Source organism: Diadema antillarum, unplaced genomic scaffold (genome assembly GCF_040938485.1).
Source record: "Diadema antillarum isolate AM-2024a unplaced genomic scaffold, OU_Dant_1.0 seq00001143_RagTag, whole genome shotgun sequence".
Taxonomy (NCBI): Eukaryota; Metazoa; Echinodermata; class Echinoidea; order Diadematoida; family Diadematidae; genus Diadema; species Diadema antillarum.
Genome location: NW_027271955.1, coordinates 355,543 through 378,109, shown reverse-complemented (window position 1 = coordinate 378,109; position 22,567 = coordinate 355,543). Strand labels below are relative to the sequence as shown.

Here is a 22,567-nt window from a genome sequence, read left to right as displayed (position 1 = left end):
GTGCAGTGGAATGCACAGGTAGTAAAGAATTAAATTAGAGAGTGCAATTTCACCCTCCACTGTTCCATATCATTAAAACATTCTGCATGTCAGAATATTTCAAAGAGCTCTGGAAAATATGTGTTTCACATTTTCCATTCACATAGGAAGACAGAACGTGACTTGTGTAACAGTTCACTCAATTTGATCACTGTTGTTTGTGTACTTTGGACATTGACGGTTAGTTTGTTGAGTTTAGCGATTCAGTTGTTTGACTAAGAGTTCAGCATTGTAGAGACTGAATCACACAAAAGTGTTCCTGCTTGACTATTGAGAGAGAGAACATCTTGTATTTTCCATTCTTTTTTGTTGTGGGATTATTCATTTCATTTCTTGTGGAACAATTCCGATAGCACTAGGTGTCACTTCACTCTTCATCTAGTAATCTTCAAATTTGTAAATTGTAACTTGGTCATAAATGTTCATTGACTGAAGAAAATTTTGTGCTAGGCATGCATTCACAGATAAAAAAGAAAGATGAAGACCTCATCTGTTTCTAATTCACACACAGGGACAATGAAATCTTTAAAAAAAAATTCTAGCAAATGAGATTAAATGCCATCATCGCTTGAATCCTGTTGTGATTTTTTTTTTTTTTTTTTTTGGGGGGGGGGGGTACAACTATTAGGCCTATCATTCATCCCCCCCCCCCATGTCTCAAAGTATGTTATGGAATGTTGTAGGGATTCAGGAGCACTGACCCCTAAATGAAAGGATACCTGCCAAAACTGATACCAAACTCTCAGCCCCACCCCCTTCCACCGCCGCCACCACCACCACCACCACCACACCCACACACCCCTTTAAGACTATAGCTCTACTTATGGCAGCAAAACATCGGTGCCAGAATATTGCCATGCTTTAAGAAATATAAAAAAGTATAATAATATAATAATATTATGTGATATAATAACTGTCCAGGGGACTGTTGTCAATTATAAAAAGGAATTTCTTTATTCTATGAAAAAAAGAAGGATTACTGGGGGATTAGTCTCAAGTGACATACTTCTTTGCTAGGCTTGAATACCAAAAGATCCAGGGGTTATCTTAAACATCTGGATAATTGTGCGGATTTTGCTAGCAGGACATGAAGTGCTCAGATGAATGTACATTGTTTTTATGTTTTTTCTTGTAGCATCTTTTCCCTTTCCTCTTTCACTGGATACTGCCTGTTGTTCAAGTATTCTTTCGTAGTTCATTATTTGGTGAACATGATATTCAAAGGGACGCCAACAGAGCGCAACTGTTGATTTATCCCATTACTGTCTCTGCACTTTGATGGGAGGCTCTGGGAGAGTTTGGGTTTCTGTGAAGCACGTTCACATTCTAAGCATGACTGCATCCAAGTAATTTGTCTGAATAATGCCATTCCTTTTCACTGATAGTGCAGTTATACAGTCTGAACACAGTCATTGTGATTCCAAGTTTGTGATCTTTACGATCATACAACGCTGGAACAGTTTGTGTTCACACTGAACATTTATTGTATGTGATGCTTCATATGTCCTGTAAAGCACAAATAAATAATTCCACTTCTTTTCGCAAACAGTGCTGTCTTGGAGTTTGAACTAAGTAATGATTACTTTTGTTAGCGTATAATGTTCCTCTGAACTCTACTAGAAGGAGTTTTGTTCCATGGGGTATGTTCATGCTTGCATATTTTTGTTTGTATCATTTGATTATTGCAAAGTTAAAATAGATTTTGCTATTACTTACTATTATGTAAATTCCAAGAAGATTTAAAATGGAAAGAACATTAACTTTTACAAATGAGAAGTTTGTTTAATTGCTGAATCAGCAGTCTCCAGTTGGAGCTAGTGCCTATAGTTTCATAGGGTATCAGTTAACAATGTTTTTTATAGAATGAATGTGCTGTTTAGACATTCAGAGGCAAATAAACAAAGATGATATCTATCAACATGGAGAGTCCCACTGGACCCTCCCCCTCCCCCCTCCCCCCCCCCCCCCGCCCCACACACGCACACACACAGGTGGCCACATCACAGACAAAGACATCACAAAGGAAAAATATCTCGGACACTGAACACACCGTGTAATACGATGATTGACTCAGATGGAAATTGATGTGACATGCATTTTGCCAGACTCAATACCTCCTTTCAACAGAGTGTTCTTTAAGGATCCTTTGCTGGGGGCAAAAGTGAAAATAAGCAGTGGCCGATTTTATGAGTTTTGGTTAAGGCATTCACTCTCCAGAGTGCGGCAACATGATCAAATTTCAATATAGAACTGTGATTGAGGTGTTTATTTTCTCAATTCTGGCACAAGCAGAATGAGAGAGAATGGTTTATATATTCTTCACCATGAGTGAAAAGCAAAATTTTTCTTGATGCATTTGAAATGCAACAATTGTGATGACTTGGTAATTCCATTGGTTATAACATTTATTAGAGCATTTCTTGCAGTATTTAAATAAATTTTGCATCTGTAAAGGCCCTCTTACACCAAGCACGGTAATGGCAATGGTCCGGATTTTTGCTATGGTGCATCAAAAGGACCCATGTCTGGTTCTGTTACAATATCACTTCTCCATGAATAATTTTGTTACAAAATTAATCTTCAACTGGTGATTTTGTTGCTCTTGATTTTGACATAAGAATAGAATTTTGAGTGACTTTGTACCGAATTACTGATTTTTTTTTTTATAACAGAAGCAGACATGATTCCTTTTGGTGCACCATAGCAAAAAACATGACCGTTGCTGTTATCGCATTCAGTGTAAATGCGTCCTAACTCTCCATCTCTCTTCAGTTTTGATTATACTTCTCTTTCTCCCCTTTTCATTCAATCTCTCTCTCTTTCAGAAATATCATACAATTTTATTTTCCATCCAAGAGGTCCACAGTTCTGAACTTGGTCAACATGGGATTACTCTAATCCCTTTTTGAAGCAATCGAGTGACGAATATATATATTCCACGATGAACACATCAAATGGGCATGAAGACTTAACAGACACCGGCAGTCCAGATGGAAGAATTGAAGAAGAAGAAGAAGAAGAAACGGAAGAAGGTATAGATCATTTTAAAGATTGTATTTTCCTTATATCAAATAAAGTATGGTTGTTTGATAACATATATTATTATTATTATTATTATTATTATTATTATTATTATTATTATTATTATTATTATTATTATTATTATTATTATTATTATTATTATTATCATTATTATTATTATTATTATTATTATTAAAATGAATATGTAACATCCATGTAATCAGATCATTCACTTATTGCTGGAATGTGGGTTGACCCTTTCCCCTTGACCAGCAACATAGCTCTATTAGCATGACATTTGATGGAATATTTCTACTGCTCCTTTAAAGATATGTTGCCACTATCTAAACTTCATTTTTTTTCTTAATCTTTCTTCCAAAGAATAGATATGAGATTGCAGAGATTAAGTGAGTTATATCATGGTAAAGCTAATGACATGATTTAAGACATTCAACAATCTGTTCCTGGACCACCAAAAGTGGGAGTTATCACTTTTATTTTTCAAATATATTCAATTTTTTCTCTCAGTCCAATATTCAAATCTCTCTGGAAAGACTTTACAATGAACTGGCACAGAAGGTCCAGATCAAATAGGTTGTAAAAAAAACACACAGAAAAGGAAATTTCACATGAGTATGAACACAGGTAGTAGTAAAGGGCAGAGAAGAATTGTGCTACTTGTCAATTTTCAAACTTTGAAATAATGCGTTGCTCGAAAAAGAGCCTCCCAAAATTTTCATTGAATTTCTAATTGTGCAATACCTCTGATTCAGTGTAATAATTGTCGCTCTACATTTTTGTTTCGCTACAGAATATGAGACCGACTCGGAGAGTGGGGAAGAATATTCGATAGGAGATGAAGAGGAGGAAGAGGAGGAAGATGAAGTAAGTGATCTCTCCCACGATAGCTCTTCACCTCATGGAAGGATGCAGAGACAGGACAATCATGACCTTGAGGAAGAGAGATTGGGAGCAGGGAGTGGGCACCACGCCCAGCTGGTGTACACCCCCCACCACCAGAGTGCGGGCGTGGTCAAGACCAGCGGCCAACAGGTGTCGCCTCACCAGCAGGAGCGCAGGTTCGTGGTGACCAGCCAGAGGGAGGATTCAATGGGCGGAACCAGAGGGATACAGAATGGAGGGAGCGCGGTTGCTAGGCAGCTGGAGGAGGAATATGAGGAGGATGAGGAGGGAGAATCGGAGGAGGAAGAGATGGAGGATGGGGGAGAAGGAGAAGAGGAAGGAGAAGAGGAGGAGGAGGAGGAGGTGGAACCAGGAATGATTGGACCTCTCCACATAGACCATGTGGACTTTATTCTGGACAGTATTGATGCAGAGCTAAGTGACCTCATTAGCAAGGTAATGCAAAATATCTGTAAGATGTGTGAACTATTCTGATATTGTTAATTAACTTAAAAATATATCAGTATATCTAAAGAAAGATGAGTAAATTACATACCTTAACACCATAAGTGTTTTTATTTTGTTGCATAGATTTTGTGTATAACTATCATGAGCTATCTTTCAGCTAAAATGATAGAGACTTGAGACATTATTGTATCCACATTCTGGAAATTTACCAGGGATTAAAAAAAAAAAACACTTGAGAAGAATGCAGCTGCAAGTATATTAGCATAGTCTCATTACACACTTAAATCACAGTGGTCCATTGGAATTCGAATGACACTCATGAAATATTTTTATATGGGTGGATACTTTACAGTGACAATACAGTTTGACACAAAATTTGAGAGTGAAAACTTGCATGAAATCTCTTTGTATACTTGCAGAATGTATCTGGGTCATCAGAGGAAAAGAAGAAGAAAAAGACTCGGACACAGACACAGAAGAGAACAAGTCCTCAGAAAGGTGTGAACCAATGGTCACTGAATCTTTAGTTCCTGGTATCAGGGGCTCAAACCAACTGCAGCTTTATTCCACTGTCGCATCTTGCACATCTTAACTTTTCTTTTCTCTGTTTAGCAACTTTCTACTACAACAAAATGTATTTTCTTTCATTGAGAAAGATTTGAGAAATATCATGCAAAACATTGCAATGACTTGTTCGTTTTTCTCCTAGTAAAATGTTTCATCTTCATCTCTGGTTAAGAAAAAAAAATAGTGAAAAACTACACAGGATGTTGGTAATTCTGATTGTGAGGCATCTAAGAATTTAGGAACTGACAAGAAGTGGAAGGCTGCCAACCTTCCAACTTGTGTGTGCATGTATGTATGCGTGTGTGTGTTTATTTCACAGATTTTACCAAATCTATTAAAATTTTAGTTACTCTTCCCCTGCTATGAATGAAATGCACTGTACTATCGTTGTCAGCGAAGGAAATTAGCTTCATTTTCATTCGTCATGCATTGATTTCCAAGGAGGGGAGCAGGTCGTACACCAGAATGGAGCTAACACTGGAGACACAAACTCGAGTGAGGGTGCTCTTCTGAATCCGGATGAGGCATGCTCTCCACAAACAACATCGAAACCCTCTGGCTACAAGCAGTCCAAGAGAACCAGCACCAAGGGGCGAGGCAAACCTAGGGGTCCGGTGACACGCCCATCCCCCAAACTCAAGCTCAACGATCAGGGTAAGCATCATCTGATTCACTTGGTTAGACATTCCACCTGTTCTTCTTGTTTGGTTTGAACAGGTCACAAAAATAATACCTTTCTGTTATTGATGGCATAGTAGGCATGAAATGGTCAAGTAATCCGTGTACATGATTTTGTCTTTTGTCTCTATCCAACTGCAATGCCAGTGGGATTTTAACAGACTCAAATTATGTTGATGTGGCATTGTCATTCATATGTAAAAAACATTTCTGAAATGGGATCTTATTTTCTATCATGTTTCCTGTATTTATGATATTTCTAGCATAATGAAAGAGCACTTGACATACCTCCTTCAGATAGCAGGGGGTAGGGAAATATTACTGTCCACATATGTCAGCAACATGTGAGGGAATAATGTGTAGGCCTACTTTTCATTCAAAAGAATTAAATTTTCTGGAATTCTCTTGATATTTTCTTTACATTGTTGTCCTGTAGTGATTTCACATACTGTTGTCATCTTGTCATCCAGTGAAACTTCACAACGTTTGAAAAGATTGCATAATTTTCCTCAAACTTCTCTGATGTGTTCTGTGATTATTCTTCATTTCTTCAATCCACATATATTTGGTTATCGTTCCCCCTTTAAAGCCGTCAGCACCACAGTTGCTTGTTTATGAATATTTAATTGCATCCCGAATGGCTAACGTTTAACGTATCTCAAACTCAATGTGATCCTATGCAAACTTTTTCAGGCTTAGAGAGCTCATTTGGTGGCACCAGCGATGCGGACTCCATCTCCGCAGAAGAAGTGAGGCAGCGAGTGGTCCAGTCATTACATCAGCAAGGTACACCCCTCATCCTCCTCACTGCCTCCCATTTAATCAGGGGGCGGATCCAGGAATTCCGTAAGGGGGGGGGGGGGGGGGGGGGGGAGAGCCTTTACAAAATTAAAGGGGGGAGCTCGTGCCCCCTCGATTTTTTCTTATTATTTCTTTTGTTGTACAACAAAAAATAAAGAGGGTGCGGCTGGTGCCCCCATCCCCACATGGATCCACCACTGTTTTAACCCATTTATACGTAGACACCTGAACAAGTTTATACTCGGTACTAGTCTTTAGCTCTTTATGTGCCATGGTGTCAACACCCTGTGTGCCACATTAATCTGAGACAGCAACGTAGTCGTGTTTTGGGAAAACATTCTGTTTTTTCAAATCTTTGTAACTTTCATAGATTTTTGCTATGAAGGACATATAACACTGGGCAACAATTTTTAACTTTTTGAATGTTGTCTTGATTTCTACAACTGATTCAGGGTATTTTTGTAGTGCTGAATCAGGAAATGGCATCCGTTTCTCTCCATCAGGTCAAGTTTTTGTGTTAACCCTTTGAATACTCAATTCTGTAATTCCCATAGACTTTGTACAGGGACCACTCGGTTCAAGTGCATGGCCAACAGGTTAAATTGATTTGAAAAAAAAAAATAGATCTTGTGACAAAATCGATTACATTTTTGTGGTATTATCAGCTGATTTTTGTCACATATCACCCTAAATATATTTTTAAGAGAAAAAAATGTTTTTCCAACAACATATATTGATTACCTGATCTTAGAAACATCAAATACTGTAAACTGAATGGTAGGCATTGATAAAGGTAAGTATACGCGTAAATTGCATGTTGCTTCACCATTGTTCAAACTTCAGGGCTTGAACTTCCGTTTCTTCGAACTCCTGGAATGCTCAGCATCAGGGAGGTCTCTCTTCAGAGTCTAACATTAGTCAGCCATCATGACTGCGTCCCAGCGACCCTGATACCTGGTCTCCATCTCTTACATGTCCTGATGGAATCTCTCTCCCTGCTCGTTACTCATTGAACCCAGGTTCTCAGGAAACCGGTCCATATGTGAAAGTAGGTAGTGCATCTTGATGCTCATGTTGCAACCAAGGTTTCTGAAAGCAGTCAGCATGTTGTTGACAAGTTCTGCATAGTTTCTGGCTTTAATGTTGCCAAGAAAGTTCTTCACTACCAGAACAAATGCTTTCCAAGGTTCCAGTTCCACTTCATTCATTGAGTTTTCGAACTCTGGATCTCTGATGAGCTGACGGATCTGAGGACCATCAAAGATGCCAGCTTTATTTTTCTCCATGGACAATCCTGGAAAAGCCTGGCACAAGTAAGTGAAGCAGTTACCATTCTTGTCCAGAGCCTTGGTGAACTGCTTGATTAAGCCGAGCTTGATGTGCAGCGGTGGGAAGAGTATTCTGTCTCGGTCCACCAGAGGGTTGTTGATGACATTCCTTTCTTTGCAAGGCACCAATTCCTCTCGCACAGGCCAGTCCTTCTTCGTGTAATGCTGAGCACGGTCCCTACTATCCCACATGCACAGAAAACATGGGTACTTGGTGAAGCCACTCTGTTGTCCCAACAAAAAGTTCACCATCTTCAGGTCAACACAAATGAACCACTTATGCTGATCATAACCAATTTTCTCCAGCACATACTTCACCGCTTCATACTTCTCCTTCAGTGTAGTTGAGTGAGCGATGGAAGATTTCAAGGTTTTTATGACACTACAAACTGATCCCTTTTCGACATAATCACCCAGAACTATCGGACCCGAATACTTTTTATCATTAGAATAAACAGTTCCAGTCAAAACAACTAATCAAAATGGCATTTTACCCCCACCGACTTCTTCTAAAATGCTCCACACATGCGTTAATGTGAACAAAAACGTAAAAAAGGACATGTGGCCGTAGCTCAAAAACTTGACCTGATTGAGCAAAACCAATGTGATTTTTGGATTCAGCGCATCAGGTTTACCCTAAATCAGCTGAAAAATCGCAGACAACAAATTTGTTGTTGACCAGTGTAATGAGTGAAGTTGTAGAGAAGCTTACAAGCAATGCTTTGATGCAAATGTGCTCGACAGATCTATAATTGTTTTTCTTTCAAATGACCAATAGCAGCATTACTGTAGAGGCATCACTTTTGCACACAAAACAGTGACAGAAACTTAGAATTTACTAGCAAGTCCACTAGAAAATACCCGCTTGATAGTCAATCACCATATAAAACAAAAGCTACGTGTAACCGGATTGGATCGCAAGGAACACTCTCATTGTAATGGTATATGGCGATTTATCGATCGGTTTGAGTGGGTTTGTGCGTTTGAGCAGAATATGCAAACTTGAGCATGCCGTCAACTGTGTCTGCCCTGTGAACATGGCACATAAAGAGTTAATGGGGTAATATCCCTCTTTTGTCCAGAGAAAATAGCAATGCAGTAGACAGAAGAGAGAACATTCCTTTGTTTGTGCCATTTGTAGCTTCACATGAACCACCTTTACATAATTATGTAGATGCTATCAAGAAATTGTTTGTTGCTACCAAATTGTGACTCCATTTGAAGTCAGTCATCCAAAGTAGCTTGATTCATATCTACATGAAAAAAGATGCTGCCTTATACAGTGCTTTATGAAATCAATTTGCCTCTAATTGACACGGTCTGTGCCATATAATGCAGAAGATCTAGAAAAATAATAGATCCATATTTGACGCTTTGTAAAAAAAGCAATGCTAACACTAATCTTTCAACCCATTTCTTTCACAGTTAGATGTGATACTTGATAGATCATTGTCAATATGAATTCATCCTTTTAGAATATTGTTTGTTCATAGTTGACTTCATTACTGTAATGGTGATCAATTTTTTAAAGGGATGGTATAGTTTTGTTTGAGATGGGGCTTCAGTTTTCCAACTTTTTTGTGAGATACGTAGTGAGAAACCTCATGAAATAGGAAAGAGCATGCAATTCTAAGAGGAATTCAGAGTCTGTGTGATGAAAATAAGTTTTTATATGGCTGAGATATCCAAAACAAAGAGGTCCGAATAAAGTGCGGGACCCACCTTTTATCAGGACCACTGTGTTGTACTTTGTTTTTGGATATCTCAGTCATTTCAAAACCAACTTTCATCAAATAAACTTTGAATTCCTCTTAGAATTGTATGCTCTTTGATATTTCATAAGTGGTTTCTAATCATCTTGCAAAAAGTTAAGCCTGAATCCCCATCTAAGCCAAAACTATTATTCCCTTTAGCATTTCAAATATGGAATCTTGCACCTCTGCTGTGATTCGCAACTTAATTGCAAATTTTCTTGTCTTTATCATGCAAATCAGAAAAGAGCTTTGTGACATAGAAATTAGATAATCACATCTCAGTTTTAGACGAACAAACTGCACCCATTAATGTAGTATCACCTAGGAGATTCATGTACATGCGTTTTATTGCTGCATCCATTTTCCTCAGATCACACTCCCCGCAACACCCTGCCACCACGCCACCAACTCACGAGTAGCCAAGAGTACCATTTAGCAGCCATGCAGGAGAGCACTAACAACCACCACAACCACACAACCAGCAATAACAGCTCACCACAAAAAATCACGCCCTTGCCTGCTTCGGGTAACCACTCAAAAGCTCAAACCAATGAGCCAAACAATAGCAGGGAGGATGATATGGCAAAACCCAGGATGCAGAAAAAGAAAGTTGTGTCCAAAGGTCGAACTAAGGCTCGCGGGGGGCACGCTTCTCACAGCAGTGCATCCAGTGATGCGAGCCAACAATTGAACCACAAAGTTGCCAACGGATTGCAAGTCGGCACAGCTCATCAACAGCAAGGACACATTGGGAGCGGTATCAATGCAAATAATGATGCTGGAGGGAGAAGCGGAGATGTGAACCATCATGTCATGAGGTTCAGGGACATCTTTTACGATGAGGACGGAGCCGGTGACGATTCGGAAAGGGCGTCGCTAGCCACGGAGATTCTTCTCTCCCAACCTGCAGTAATCCAGAGTGTGAGCGACCTAGAGTCCATTGCAACAGAAGACTTTGAGGGCGCTTTCCAACGCTTTGCCATGCCGGACTCTGCCAGGAGCCAAAGGACCAATAAGTCGAACAAGAAGTTAAAAGCAAGTCAAAATAGAGGGCAGCATTCAAACGATGTCAGTCCAACCAATGAGACCGCAGTGCATCATTTGCAAAGGTTAAAGGGCAGAGAGGGAGGTAGAGGGGGAAAGACAAAGAAAAGAACGGTGTCGGCGCCCTCTATAGAACCAAGTGGACTGCCAGAGTACATGTATGTACACAAAGAGGTATCGGAGCGTGACGTAGGTGCGGATTCAATAGTTACTGAGGAATATGAGCCACGATTTCTTGCGATGCCTTTGAAACACATCCAAACAGGTATAAAGCTCACTCATCAATAGTTATTTCACAGTGCCTTTGCTTCATTTTTGACATTTTCTGACATGAACTAAAATTAAAAACTGCTGCAGAAAACTTTGACCAATTCATATCATTTGTATATATAAGTCCAACAAGTTGAAATGTAAAGCTCATAGTATTCATTGTGTAGAAAATAGATTTAGTTAGATTGATGAGGTACTAGGTTAGATGCCATTGTGTTTATACCTATACAAATTGCAATGTTAACTTGTTTTTCTTGTGGGTATCAAATCTGGACATCCATTGCTTATTATTCCCTTCATCTCTTGCTCCAGTGTGAATAGTTGACTATCCAAGCATTCCACATGCTTTAAATGGCCAAGTCCCACATACCACCAAAAAACTCTCTACTGAATGCATCGTATATACACTTCTCACACTAACATTCAGCAGGATAAAGAAAGTTTATGCTTGACGAAATGAAAGAACATAAAGTCTTTTCTCCACACACATCTCAGAAAATTCACCAAATTGCAACTGGAATGTAGAATGCAATTACAAAAGAAGTGCTTACAAAAAAAAATCACAAAATACATTGCCACAATATTAATTCAAGCATGCAAGTGTTTCATGTCTTCTCCATAACTCTTACACAACCTTTCCTCCCATTCTAGTAAAATATACACTTAACCCGTTGAGGTTGGGTCCCAAGTATACTTGGGCAGTGGTCTATGGGAAACGCATGCTGTAGCAAAATCAGTCCATCTTCAACGGGTTAAAGTGATGATGGTGAATATATGCGTATAAAACAATATGAAATATACAGGTAGCACCTCAAAGAATGTATCTACTGACACCTGAATCACATTTGATACCACATGTGATATATTGGCTATCTCCTTCCTTTTGACATGTGTAGAATGTATTTCAAGTGAGCTTCACTCAGTGGATAAAATATTAAATGTGTTTCTCAGACAAACCTTGATGCTCAGTGCTGCATTCTTTAGAGAACATAGAATGACTCATTTAACATTGACATCCAGATCTGTCTCAAAATGGTGGTGCTTCTCAGGATCAAAATCTGTTATAAAGTCACTGAGACTGTCATCAGTGAGTTAAATTAATGCAAAGAGGATTTTAGTATTTTACCATGATATTAGAGAATGGCTTTACATTCTACCCTTCCCTTTCCCTTGTTTGTAAAGGGTGCTGTGGTATTTAGATATTTTTGATATAATTCATATACCATTTACATAAAGTAAATCATTTTTTCATGAACCTTAAGGGAGCGGATATACAGAGTAGATGTACTTATCATCCTTGTTCACTTTTCACCTGCTTGAAATATAACAAAACAGAACATCCTGGTGTGGTACCAAAGAAGAAGCCCTCGCGTCCACGCCGAAAGGTCAAGCCGGGTCACCAGGGTCCACCTCAGAGTGACCCTGAGTCCATCCAGACGGAGGACTACGAGACCCGCTTCCGGTCCATGATGGTCCGGCGCCTGGCCGGAGTCCCGCTGTCCAGCTTCGACTCCGTCACCATCCAGAGCGACCTGGACTCGGTCAAGTCGGCGGAGATCAAGAGAAAGTTTCGGAAGGCCATCCACAGACCAGAGAGTGAGGGACTTAAGGCAGAAATTGACAGATGGATGCCATACATGTTGGATAGAAAAGATGTGGAATATGATGATATCACAATCACATAATTTAAATGTGGAAACTTTCATATGATTGCAAATTGTAGGTGTTCATAATGGGCCATTCTCAGTGAACTTTTAATAGCTTGTTCATGATTTTGTGGATAAGAGTATTTCTGTTCATATCTTTATAGTTACCAAATATATTTGTATCTCATCATTTTCACACCACTTAGATATAGAGTTTAGCAAAATAAATATAAAGTTTGAGAGAAGTTTCACATTGGAGAATGTTCCCTGTTTACATCGTAGGGTAATGACATAGTTGCTACTCACTGGCTCTGCATGGTCTTGTGACATCAAAAATATATATATTTTTTTTCTGCTAATCAATCACTGAGCCAGAACCGCCAGCCAGCCAGATGTAGGCCTACAAGTGGAGGAACACATACTTGAGTACTTGAAGCAAGTTTGCATGTTAACAAACAACACTGTTTTTGATCATGGTAGATTAGAGCAGGGAGGTAGAAAGAGTTATATCTTGCTAGTTGGAGAGAAACATATTAAACAGTGCAGACATACAGTAAAAAACAAACAAACAAAATATCAGGATAACTGGCCACAGTAGAGAGAGAGGAAGCCAAAATTTTACTATAAGTCCTAAGACCAAAGAGGGCAGTATATTAGATTGCCAAATGACATTTATAGCTACATTGACTGATGGGGGGAAGTTTTTCACTGGTAAATATGAATTTCATTCTTTGTGTACACCTGGTCATATCACATGACTGTTAAAATGCAATAAATCTATTTTAATACAATTTTTTCATTAAAAAACTCTGTTGTAAGTATGTTATTGTGAAAATATATGTTACATGTATAATGTATGGAGATATGTTTTTTTGTTCTTTTTTTTTTTGCAGCTTGGTGGTTTTTTTTTTTGTGAAAGCCAATGGTCACTAAAACTTTGAATGTGGTTTAAATGAGCTCCCAAACTTGATGATGCCAAATTCATTAGCTGATGTCAAGACCATGGGCATGCAGTTTTAGAGTGAATGACTTGGCTAGTAACCTTTCCTTTCGTTGTATTTTTTAATTTTTTAATTTTTCATTTTCTCTGCAAAACAAATGAAACTCAGTTTCTGGTACCTCAAGCATGGAGGAAGAAGAAGTGAGGACTCCAAAGGTCATGGGGAGGTCGCAGAAAACAAAGGGCAGCAGGTCGAGTAGCCTTCGTAGCCAGTCATCGGAATCACTGAAGATGAAAGCTGCATCAAAGACGATGAAAGGTGTGAAGCGGACAGAGTTCACTGTGACTGAATATGAGATGGTATTCTTGCTAGGATATTGTTTGGCTAATCATGTGTCATGTGTGTAGTCAATAGAGGGCGCTATAGCTATCATACACTTCTTTTCTCTCTGCCCATCTCATCTTTAGATTTTAGGGAACTTTAGATCCCTGACGCAGACATTAAAATGAAACAAGAGACCTGGGGGTCACGCCCTCACCTGAGTATCACAAGTTCACCTTCCATGCATTCATGCAGACTCTAACCTAAGAAAATTGGAAACTTGGGGTGGGGGGGGGGGGGTGGGTAGGGCGGGTGCAGCTTTGAGAGCTGGGGGCATGGTGTCCAGTTGCATATTCCAGCACACTAGCTGGGAAAATGAAATACCTGCCAAGCACACTGTACTTTATAGAACGTTTGACTATGCAGTTTGGAAAAAAAAAGACTTAAAGCTCTATCACTTTGATTCTAGAGAAGAATAGGTCCACATATGGATCCCCCCTCCCCGAATAAGAATATTCCTTCATTTAGGAGGTTTGAGGCCCCCTGGGGCCCCCAAGGAAAGCATGGTGCCCATTCAAACACTTTGAGATCCTATACCCCTAGGAATGCTACTTGCCAAGTTTGGTGAAAATCCATTATGTCATTTTCAGCAAGAAAATGAAAATGTACACTTTAGGTCCGCATTTGTATTCCCCCCCCCCCCCCCCGAATAAGAATTGTAAATATTCCTTAATGTTGGGAGGGGGGGAGGGATTGGGCCCCCTGCAGCCCCTAAGGGGAGCATGGTGCCCCATTGAATAAATTGAGATCTTAACCCTCTGGCATGCTACCTGCCAAGTTGAATATTCATCAAGGTGTTTTCAAGAAGAATATGGATATGTACAAATTATGTCCCCATTTGGACCCATCCTACCCCACTGCCCTGGGTCCCAAGGGGGGGGGGGGGCACCCCTGATCCTGCCATGAACAAACATGAAACAACATTCATCAATATACTGAGTCATTGTATTAATTTAGCTCAATCACTTCTGGTTCTAAAAGAAAATCTTTAAAGATTCCTTACTGGGGGATAGGTTGGGCTCCCCTGGGAGCCACCCAGGTTGGGCATGGTGCCCATTTGATGGAATTGAGATTCTATCTCTCTAGGGATGCTACCTGCCAAGTTTGATGGAAATTATAGTGGGGTTTTCAAGAAGAAAATGAAAATATACAATTTAGGCCTCACTAGGACCCCTCCCCACCCCCGAAACCAAAATATACTACTGTATATAAGTTGAAATTTTCACGGTGTTGAAATTTTCGCACATTTCGCGCAACCAGAAACTAGCGCGAAAATAAAAGCACGCGAATATTTTTGCTTGCCATATGTCCCTGTGCGTGATGTCTTGATTCCACGGAATTAACAACACTCGAAGCTCTTCTTACCCGGCCAAGCACGAAAAATTAGTCTCACGAAAATATCCACTTTTACAGTATTAGTTTATCCTGAACTGGTCATGGTCCTATTGCATCATAACCACAACTTTTAAACCCTTGTCATATCTATTTCCATTAAATAAATCAACTGTTGAGCCTAAATCAAGTTCATACCTTATTTCTGATTTCACGTAGGGACGCCGCAACTCCGAGGCAAGCCGGAACCTTCCCCCCACCAAGGTTTGGTGGCAGTGCACCATCAAGCACCTGCTATGCACCATTCCAGTATGCCTAACCTCTCTACAACATTAGTACCAGGTCATGGCTACCCCTCCACCCATGCACCACCCCCTCCCAGAGGCAGATGGAAGAGTCCACCCAGGACAGGACAATACGAAAGTCGGCACGCTCCACACGGGATGGGGTAAGTTAAGTCTTAAGAAGAAGAGTGTTCAGTGTTTTGTCCCAAGTGTGCTGTGCAAGCATATGTTTGTTAGACATTGTAAACATATATATGTATATTGTGGAAGTGTATATTTTTCATGTGAGTAATTTTTGCATTTGGCCAAATAATGTGAATTTTGAGTGTTTTGATTCCACGGAATCAAGGCATTCATTGTTGGAATGTATGGCAAGCAAATATATTTGCGTTCTTTTATTTTTGTGCAAGTTTCTGGTTGTGTGAAATGCATGAAGAATTTCCTCATTGCGAAAATTTCCACTTTTACATTAGATTCTAACTATTTCTGTAGGGAGGGGAAATCTGTGAACATACTTATTTGCTGCTTATGTCTATCATGGTAAAGATCATATCTTGTGCATATAATCTATGTATTTGCACAATTTGACCGAGTACTTCTCGTATATGATCATTTGAGCAAGTGATATGTGTGGATGATATGTTACAACCTTTGTTTTCATGCAATTTATGTGTCATATATATATTTTTTCTCCCATTATGATGTGATTTGCTTACATTCTATCCATTATTGATTACATCTTGAAATATGATACATACAGGCTATTATGATTAAAATGTGTTTTGGACTGAAACTTTGTCTAACTGTCTGACTAAACATTGAATTGCAGGTGGAACAGCTTTGATTCTTCACTTTTTGTTTTTACCAGCATCCCTTGTATTTTTGACAGGTCTTATTCACTATCCCATTAATCATCTGACTTCTCTCTGCTCCATTTCTATCAACTAAACACAGGACCCAGATTCTTCCATTAGCAACAGGTTAAACTATTTTATTGGCAGCATGTAAACAGGGATGTACTAAAAAGTTTTTGTGCCTGATGATTCAACGCCATGCACTGTTGTGTATGTTTATGTTAAAATGAATTGTTTGTTTGTTTCATTTTCTGTCTATAAAGTAGGCTGGATAGCCTATATTCAGCTGCATTAACTGGTCTTCCATGGGGTCCAGCTGGATGTGAGGTGGGACCATTTCACCAGGTTAAACATCCTGCACTTTGTGATGAATGGATGAAGTGTATCTTTTACATGCATGAGTTGTAACTCTCTCACACAAGGGACCTCCATTTTATGTCCTATCTGAGGGACAGAGTGTTTTGCCTCTTACTAGAGGGGACAGTATGATTATACACTACATTGCTCAGTGGGACTCGAGAATCGAACCTGAGTCATATGGATTATAAGGAGGCAGATGTTCCACGGACTGAGCCAAATCACCGCCCTTTTTTATTGAGATGACTTGAAAATTGCGTGTTGACTAGTGAATACTAGTAGGAGATAGTCCTTGCTACAGGCACTGTGAACAGTCCCCCCCCCTTTCCTTCCCAATGCATAATTCTTGTCTTCACTACCATTGCTTTTATCCAGAATTTCAGGACGATTCATCTGCCACTATTTCAACCACCCTTGGACTTGTATTGAACATGACACATTTTACAATTTACCACTAGCTACTTTCTGCAAGTCCCATTTAAACTTTAAAAGCATCCTCTTCTTGTGAACAGAAGACAGTATTATGGCACAAAACACTTGACATCCATAATCCAAGCTTCAACTCCTTGTTTCATTTATTTGCTAATTCTTGTCATACTGCTGCTTTAAAACCATCTTTGGGATTCATCGTTTCTATTTTTTATTTCAAAGGCTTAAAGGGTCAATAAAAAGTTAGACACTCAAATGACCTTAAAATGTGTGTATTTCTGGTATTTCACCTACTTACAAAAATAGATAAATTTTTGTATACAATTTTACCTGAGAGAAAGTCTGCGCATTTCCGATTTTGGAGATGGTGCAACTGTGACCATAATAATGAGAAATGCTTTCCAATGACTCAGGACACACACTAGCCATTAGCATACTCAGTTGTTGAAAAGGCACTGTTAGCCACTAGATTACTTCAAAATGTCCTTGCAAAAAAAAAAGAAAGATTAGTTAGAGTGCGTAGGATGCTTCATGATCGGATTGCAAAAGTTTTTGTTTTAAATGCTTGGTTTTGCGTCTGAAAACGTCCAGTCTTCGGATTCATAATGACGCCCTGAAAATCTGCAATGACAATGGTCAGAAGAGATGGATTAACAGAACTGTCCTTTTTTTCCCCCGTAAATGGACTTTGTAATTAAGGTCGCATCACCTTCAGTTCTGTCAGTAACGAGGGGATGAGTTGATGAAATATTGATGAAAAAGGGGGGGGGGGGATTAGTATTGAATCCATTGAGACAAGTATACTACCCACTTCATTAACTGTAGATTGTACTCTATCGACACACCAATACTCAGTAATGAAAGATAGTATCCTTAGAGAGAAAGAGAGAGAGGGAGAGAGAGAGAGAGAGAGAGAGAGAGAGAGAGAGAGAGAGAGAGAGAGCAGGCAAACAGACATACAGATCGACAAACAAGAGCAGGGAACCTATGTGGTGTTGAACTAATGTCCTACCTGCTGCTTTGCATACATGTTGAGAAAAGTGATATTTTCAATTCCTCGTACTTGTGCATATAAAACATTTTTTAGTGATTGTAAAGCCATGAAACAATTACCCTGTGAAACAGTCTGTATATCCTGATGTTCTTTCAGCCAGTGATCTATTCTTGAAGGCATGGAAACATTTATTTGAATACTTTTATCCATGTGATCCAGACAAAAAAAAACAACAACTTCCCACCCTGCAGTGATATATTGCATTTATTGTTGGTTCAGAGTGTTGTGGTTATTTAAGAAGAACATGTAGAAGACATAGAAGAAGAAGAAAAAAAAACAAGAAAAAGAAGAAGAAGACAAAGAAGAAAAAGAAAAGGAAGAAGAAGAAGAACAACAACAAGGAGAAGAAGAAGAAATGGAAGAAAAATGAAAAAAGAAACAAATGATTAGAAGAGCAGGACAAAGAAAAGGAGAAAAAGAAAGAAAAATACAACACAATCAGCAACAACAAGATACAGAAAGAGATATTTGTTTGAACATCTTTATTGCATGTTTTCATCTAGTAGTTACAATTACCTTCTAGTAGAATGGTGTTCTTTTGTAAATATCAATGCAATGACTTGTTTCTGAATGAAGACAACCACCAAACTGTCATAAATTATGTTTTTCATTGTCTGTGATTACTCCAAGCTTACATAAGTGAGAATGCGCGTACTTGCTTTTCTTCCCCTTGTTTCTGCCCCCACCCCACCCACCCCTAGCCTTCTATCCTGATCCCTCAAGTCCAGTAGACCTTGAGAGGTGTGATAATCACACAGACTCTCTCTCTTGATGTGCAAAAGATATCAGCGTGGGTGCTAAAATTCATGTCGGCATATCGCTTTCAGCCTTGTCAACCCACGTCACAATCCCACCCGGGGCTGGTACCCGGCGGCTTCCAATACCGAAATGATTAGGGGACTTAGGTTTCCATTCCTCGCCTTGGTTCTTTTCTCCTTTTTTTTTTTTTGTCATTTTATTTCAACAGTTCTCGTTTCATGGTGATGTGTCAATGTTATAAATTATTCCAGCCGTAAGTAAGCGATAGCTGTGAGTACCGCAGCCCAATTCCTGGGCCGCACTTGACCGGTTATCAACTGCTTCTGGATGGCGGCTTTAGACGCGACTTAGACACAGACTTGACGGCAGCATTGGGATAATCCCATTGTCCTTCAGGATATCAGTTGATGGAGGATGAATATTCAGATAGCTATCCCGTATACTGAGAAACTTGACGCTTGCAGGGAAAGTGTGAATTCTTTTCAACTGCAGGTTGATGTTACATTCATGGCAATTTCTTTTTCATTGTATCAAAATGAATTCAGCAGGTGTATCTTGAGTCTGTTGGGATGAATATTGTCAGTATGTGCCCAGTAACCCCCCTTCTGCCCATCCCTCACTGTTGAGAAAGTACTCATGAAGTTATCAGTGCATAAATATGGTGAAAACTCTGAAAAATGAGGAGGAAAAATGTGGTGTGATAAACAGCACATAATGCTTCCTCTCATGCAACAAACATCAAAATATAATTTTTGCCTGTTGCGTCAGTTCATCATGCAGATTATCACCTCATTGTATTTATTTCTGTGACACTTTCACTTTTTGATGTTGTAACGCGTGACCAAATGATTTATTGTGTTCGGGCAATTGATATCATGCCCTGGAATATGTGATACAGCATTGCTATGCAAGAGGAAACTTCTTTCATTTAGCAAGGAAAGGGATTTCTCAATTAATCTACATTGAGACTTCCGAAAGTTCCAAGCACGTAGAAAAACAATCTCCCCCTAATGCTCTTGAACTAATGATTGCTTTCCGGCCATGTGACAATAAAGCTCACATAATTGTCCTTTCTCAAGGCAGTTGATGTCAATGAGAGCAAAATATGTCTAACATGTTTTAAAAAGGTCCACAGATTATCTTGCCAGGTAATTGTCTATCGTGATGTCCAGAGAAGGTAACAGACAATTACTGTCGTACGTAGAATTCGTGCAGTAGATGTCTACGTGACTGGAGATTAAAACGTTGAGAGGTTGCTGATTTGGGACCATACCGGAGAAGAGAAAACAAATTTTCATCTTTGACTACTTGGGACAGAGGAATCACACGATAATCTACACCGCTAAGGGACCAGACGATGACAGGTCCAACAACGAGGGCGCCGTGCAGCTGTCTGCGATCAGCGGTAGATGTGGATACAGAAAGGACGTAAGTCTAAAAACCTTTCTTCTTTTGGTGTCGGTTGTTGTTTTTTGTTGTCATGTACAAATTGTTGCCTCATGTTTTTTCTGGGTATGGGGATTGGATATGTGTGCATGTGTGTGTGTGTGTGTTTGTGTGTGTGTGTGTGTGTGTGTGTATGTGTGTGTGTGTTTGTGTTGCAGGTAGGCCCATATGTTTAATGTAGTGTGAATTAATTTGGGTGTGTCTGTGTATTTATGTGCCTATTAGCTGTCCTTCATAATCAAGCAACCATTTTTGCCCACTTGACGACTAGTTGATTTCTATTCCATCTTTACAATCTATTTTATTGTGGGTATTGTGGTCTCAAACCTCAGAATTTTCTGAACAAGGTTAGGTGTGTGGAGGCAGAAATATCAACGACTTTAATTGGTTGGCTTTAAAGATCCAGTATATTTCACTGTGAAATGAAATGTACTTGTGGTTATGTGTCTGCTTGACATAAATACACAATCATATGTAATTTTCAATATGCATGATTGAACATATTTTTCTTTCAAATATGACTGAACCCACACTTTCATTACCAATGCAAGGATTGTAAATTGATTCTCATTTTGAATAGTGTGTTTGTTCTTTTTTTCTGTTGTTCAAATGAGAATTTTTGCTGTTCAAAATTATTCAACAATTTAAATACCTGGCAGTCATATTAACATACTGGCCACAGATAGTGTTTGGGAAAGAACCACGGTAAAGCGAATTTAGACAAATGATCATCCCGGCTTACAGAGCTTAATTACTCAGTGTCAATAGGGTAACGAAGGGCATGATGGATTTACTATTAACCCATTCACCACATTAGATGTGGTTATTCTCAATAGACAGGCCCCAAACCAGTTGGTAATGGGTTAAATGCACTCTTGAGCATTTACTGTGTAAGCTGTTATTTTTGTGTACAGATATTTTTATTTTTAATATCTTTATTTTAATTAGGTCACAGACATTTTCGCGAGATGTTGTTTTCACGAATTGACACCGAAGCTATCATAAATGCGTTGCTACGATAGCGTATGGCAACATTTTCGCATGTTGTTATATGCGCTATCCAATGGTGATTCGTGAAATTTGCGAAAATTACGTCCTCGCGAAATTAACAGCTTGTACAGTATTTCAGCTTCATTGGAGCCATTAGGCACACCATCCATCACAGTGCACCTGGATATAGCAGTGGTCAACAAATTTAACCCATAGCAGGCTGAGTATGAGTTTTAGGGGTGCTGTTCGTTATTCCAAAGGTTCGTTATTCCGATGGTTCGTTATTCCGAAACACACAAATTCCCTATACCTAGAGGTTCGTTAATCCGAAAATGAAAAAGGGTTCGTTAATCCGAGCATTTGTGGCGTTATTCCGATGGTTCATTATTCTGAAGGTTCGTTAATCCGAAAATGAAATAGGGTTCGCTATTCCGAAGGCTCGTTTATCCGAAAATGAAATAGGGTTCGTTATTCCGAAGGTTCGTTGATCCGAAGTGATATAGGGTCCGTAACGAACCTTCGGAACAACAAGCTTTGTTTCATTTTCGGATAAATGAACCTTCGGAATAATGAACCTTATTACATTTTCGGATTAATAAACCCTCGGAATAACAAACCTCATCACATTTTCGGATTAACAAACCTTCGGAATAACGAATCTTCGGAATAACGAACATTTGGACTAAAGAACCTTCGGAATAACGAACCTTCGGAATAACGAGCTGTAACCAACTTTTAGTACACTGTTACTACATGTCTGTTTCAGTTCTTGCTTCCTCCACAAATCATCATCTGCCAAGCAGAAGGGCCCTAGCAAGCTTTACAGCATGCAAGCCTTTGGGCCCTTCTGCCTGGCAGGCAACGAAATATGGATGGGACATGTATAGAGCATTTTCCACTGCAATGCACAGACAACATTAGCATACTGGCACATATTCACAATCCAGGACTTCCAAGTCTTTCATTGTTGGTGAATGAAGCGTTGGTAAACTAGATTTTTTTTTTATGTGCTTTTATGGTTTGATCAAGTCTTCATTGAATTTTGCTGCAGAAATTATCATCATGTTATTGTTAGATCGGTAACTCAAATCGGCAACTCTGAATTTCATAGAATATCTTTAATTGAATTAATATAGAATTGGCTGAAGTCGTGAAATCTGCACAAAATTAGAAAGCTACTAAAAAATATTGCCAATTTGAGGGGAAGTTGGGATCTTAAGT

At 39.2% G+C, this 22,567-nt stretch overlaps 1 protein-coding gene across 1 annotated transcript; it reads left to right on the top strand.

The window, feature by feature from the left end:
- Window positions 1–2,980: 2,980 nt before the first annotated feature.
- Window positions 2,981–22,233, top strand: LOC139744160 (uncharacterized). The gene is made up of 11 exons (XM_071654615.1): window positions 2,981–3,071; window positions 3,872–4,139; window positions 4,311–4,419; window positions 4,851–4,929; window positions 5,440–5,652; window positions 6,370–6,462; window positions 9,930–10,868; window positions 12,209–12,469; window positions 13,629–13,778; window positions 15,393–15,621; window positions 22,113–22,233. Exons 1-11 carry the CDS (start codon window positions 2,981–2,983, stop codon window positions 22,231–22,233), a joined length of 2,553 nt encoding a protein of 850 aa, XP_071510716.1.
- The last annotated feature ends 334 nt before the right edge of the window (window positions 22,234–22,567 follow it).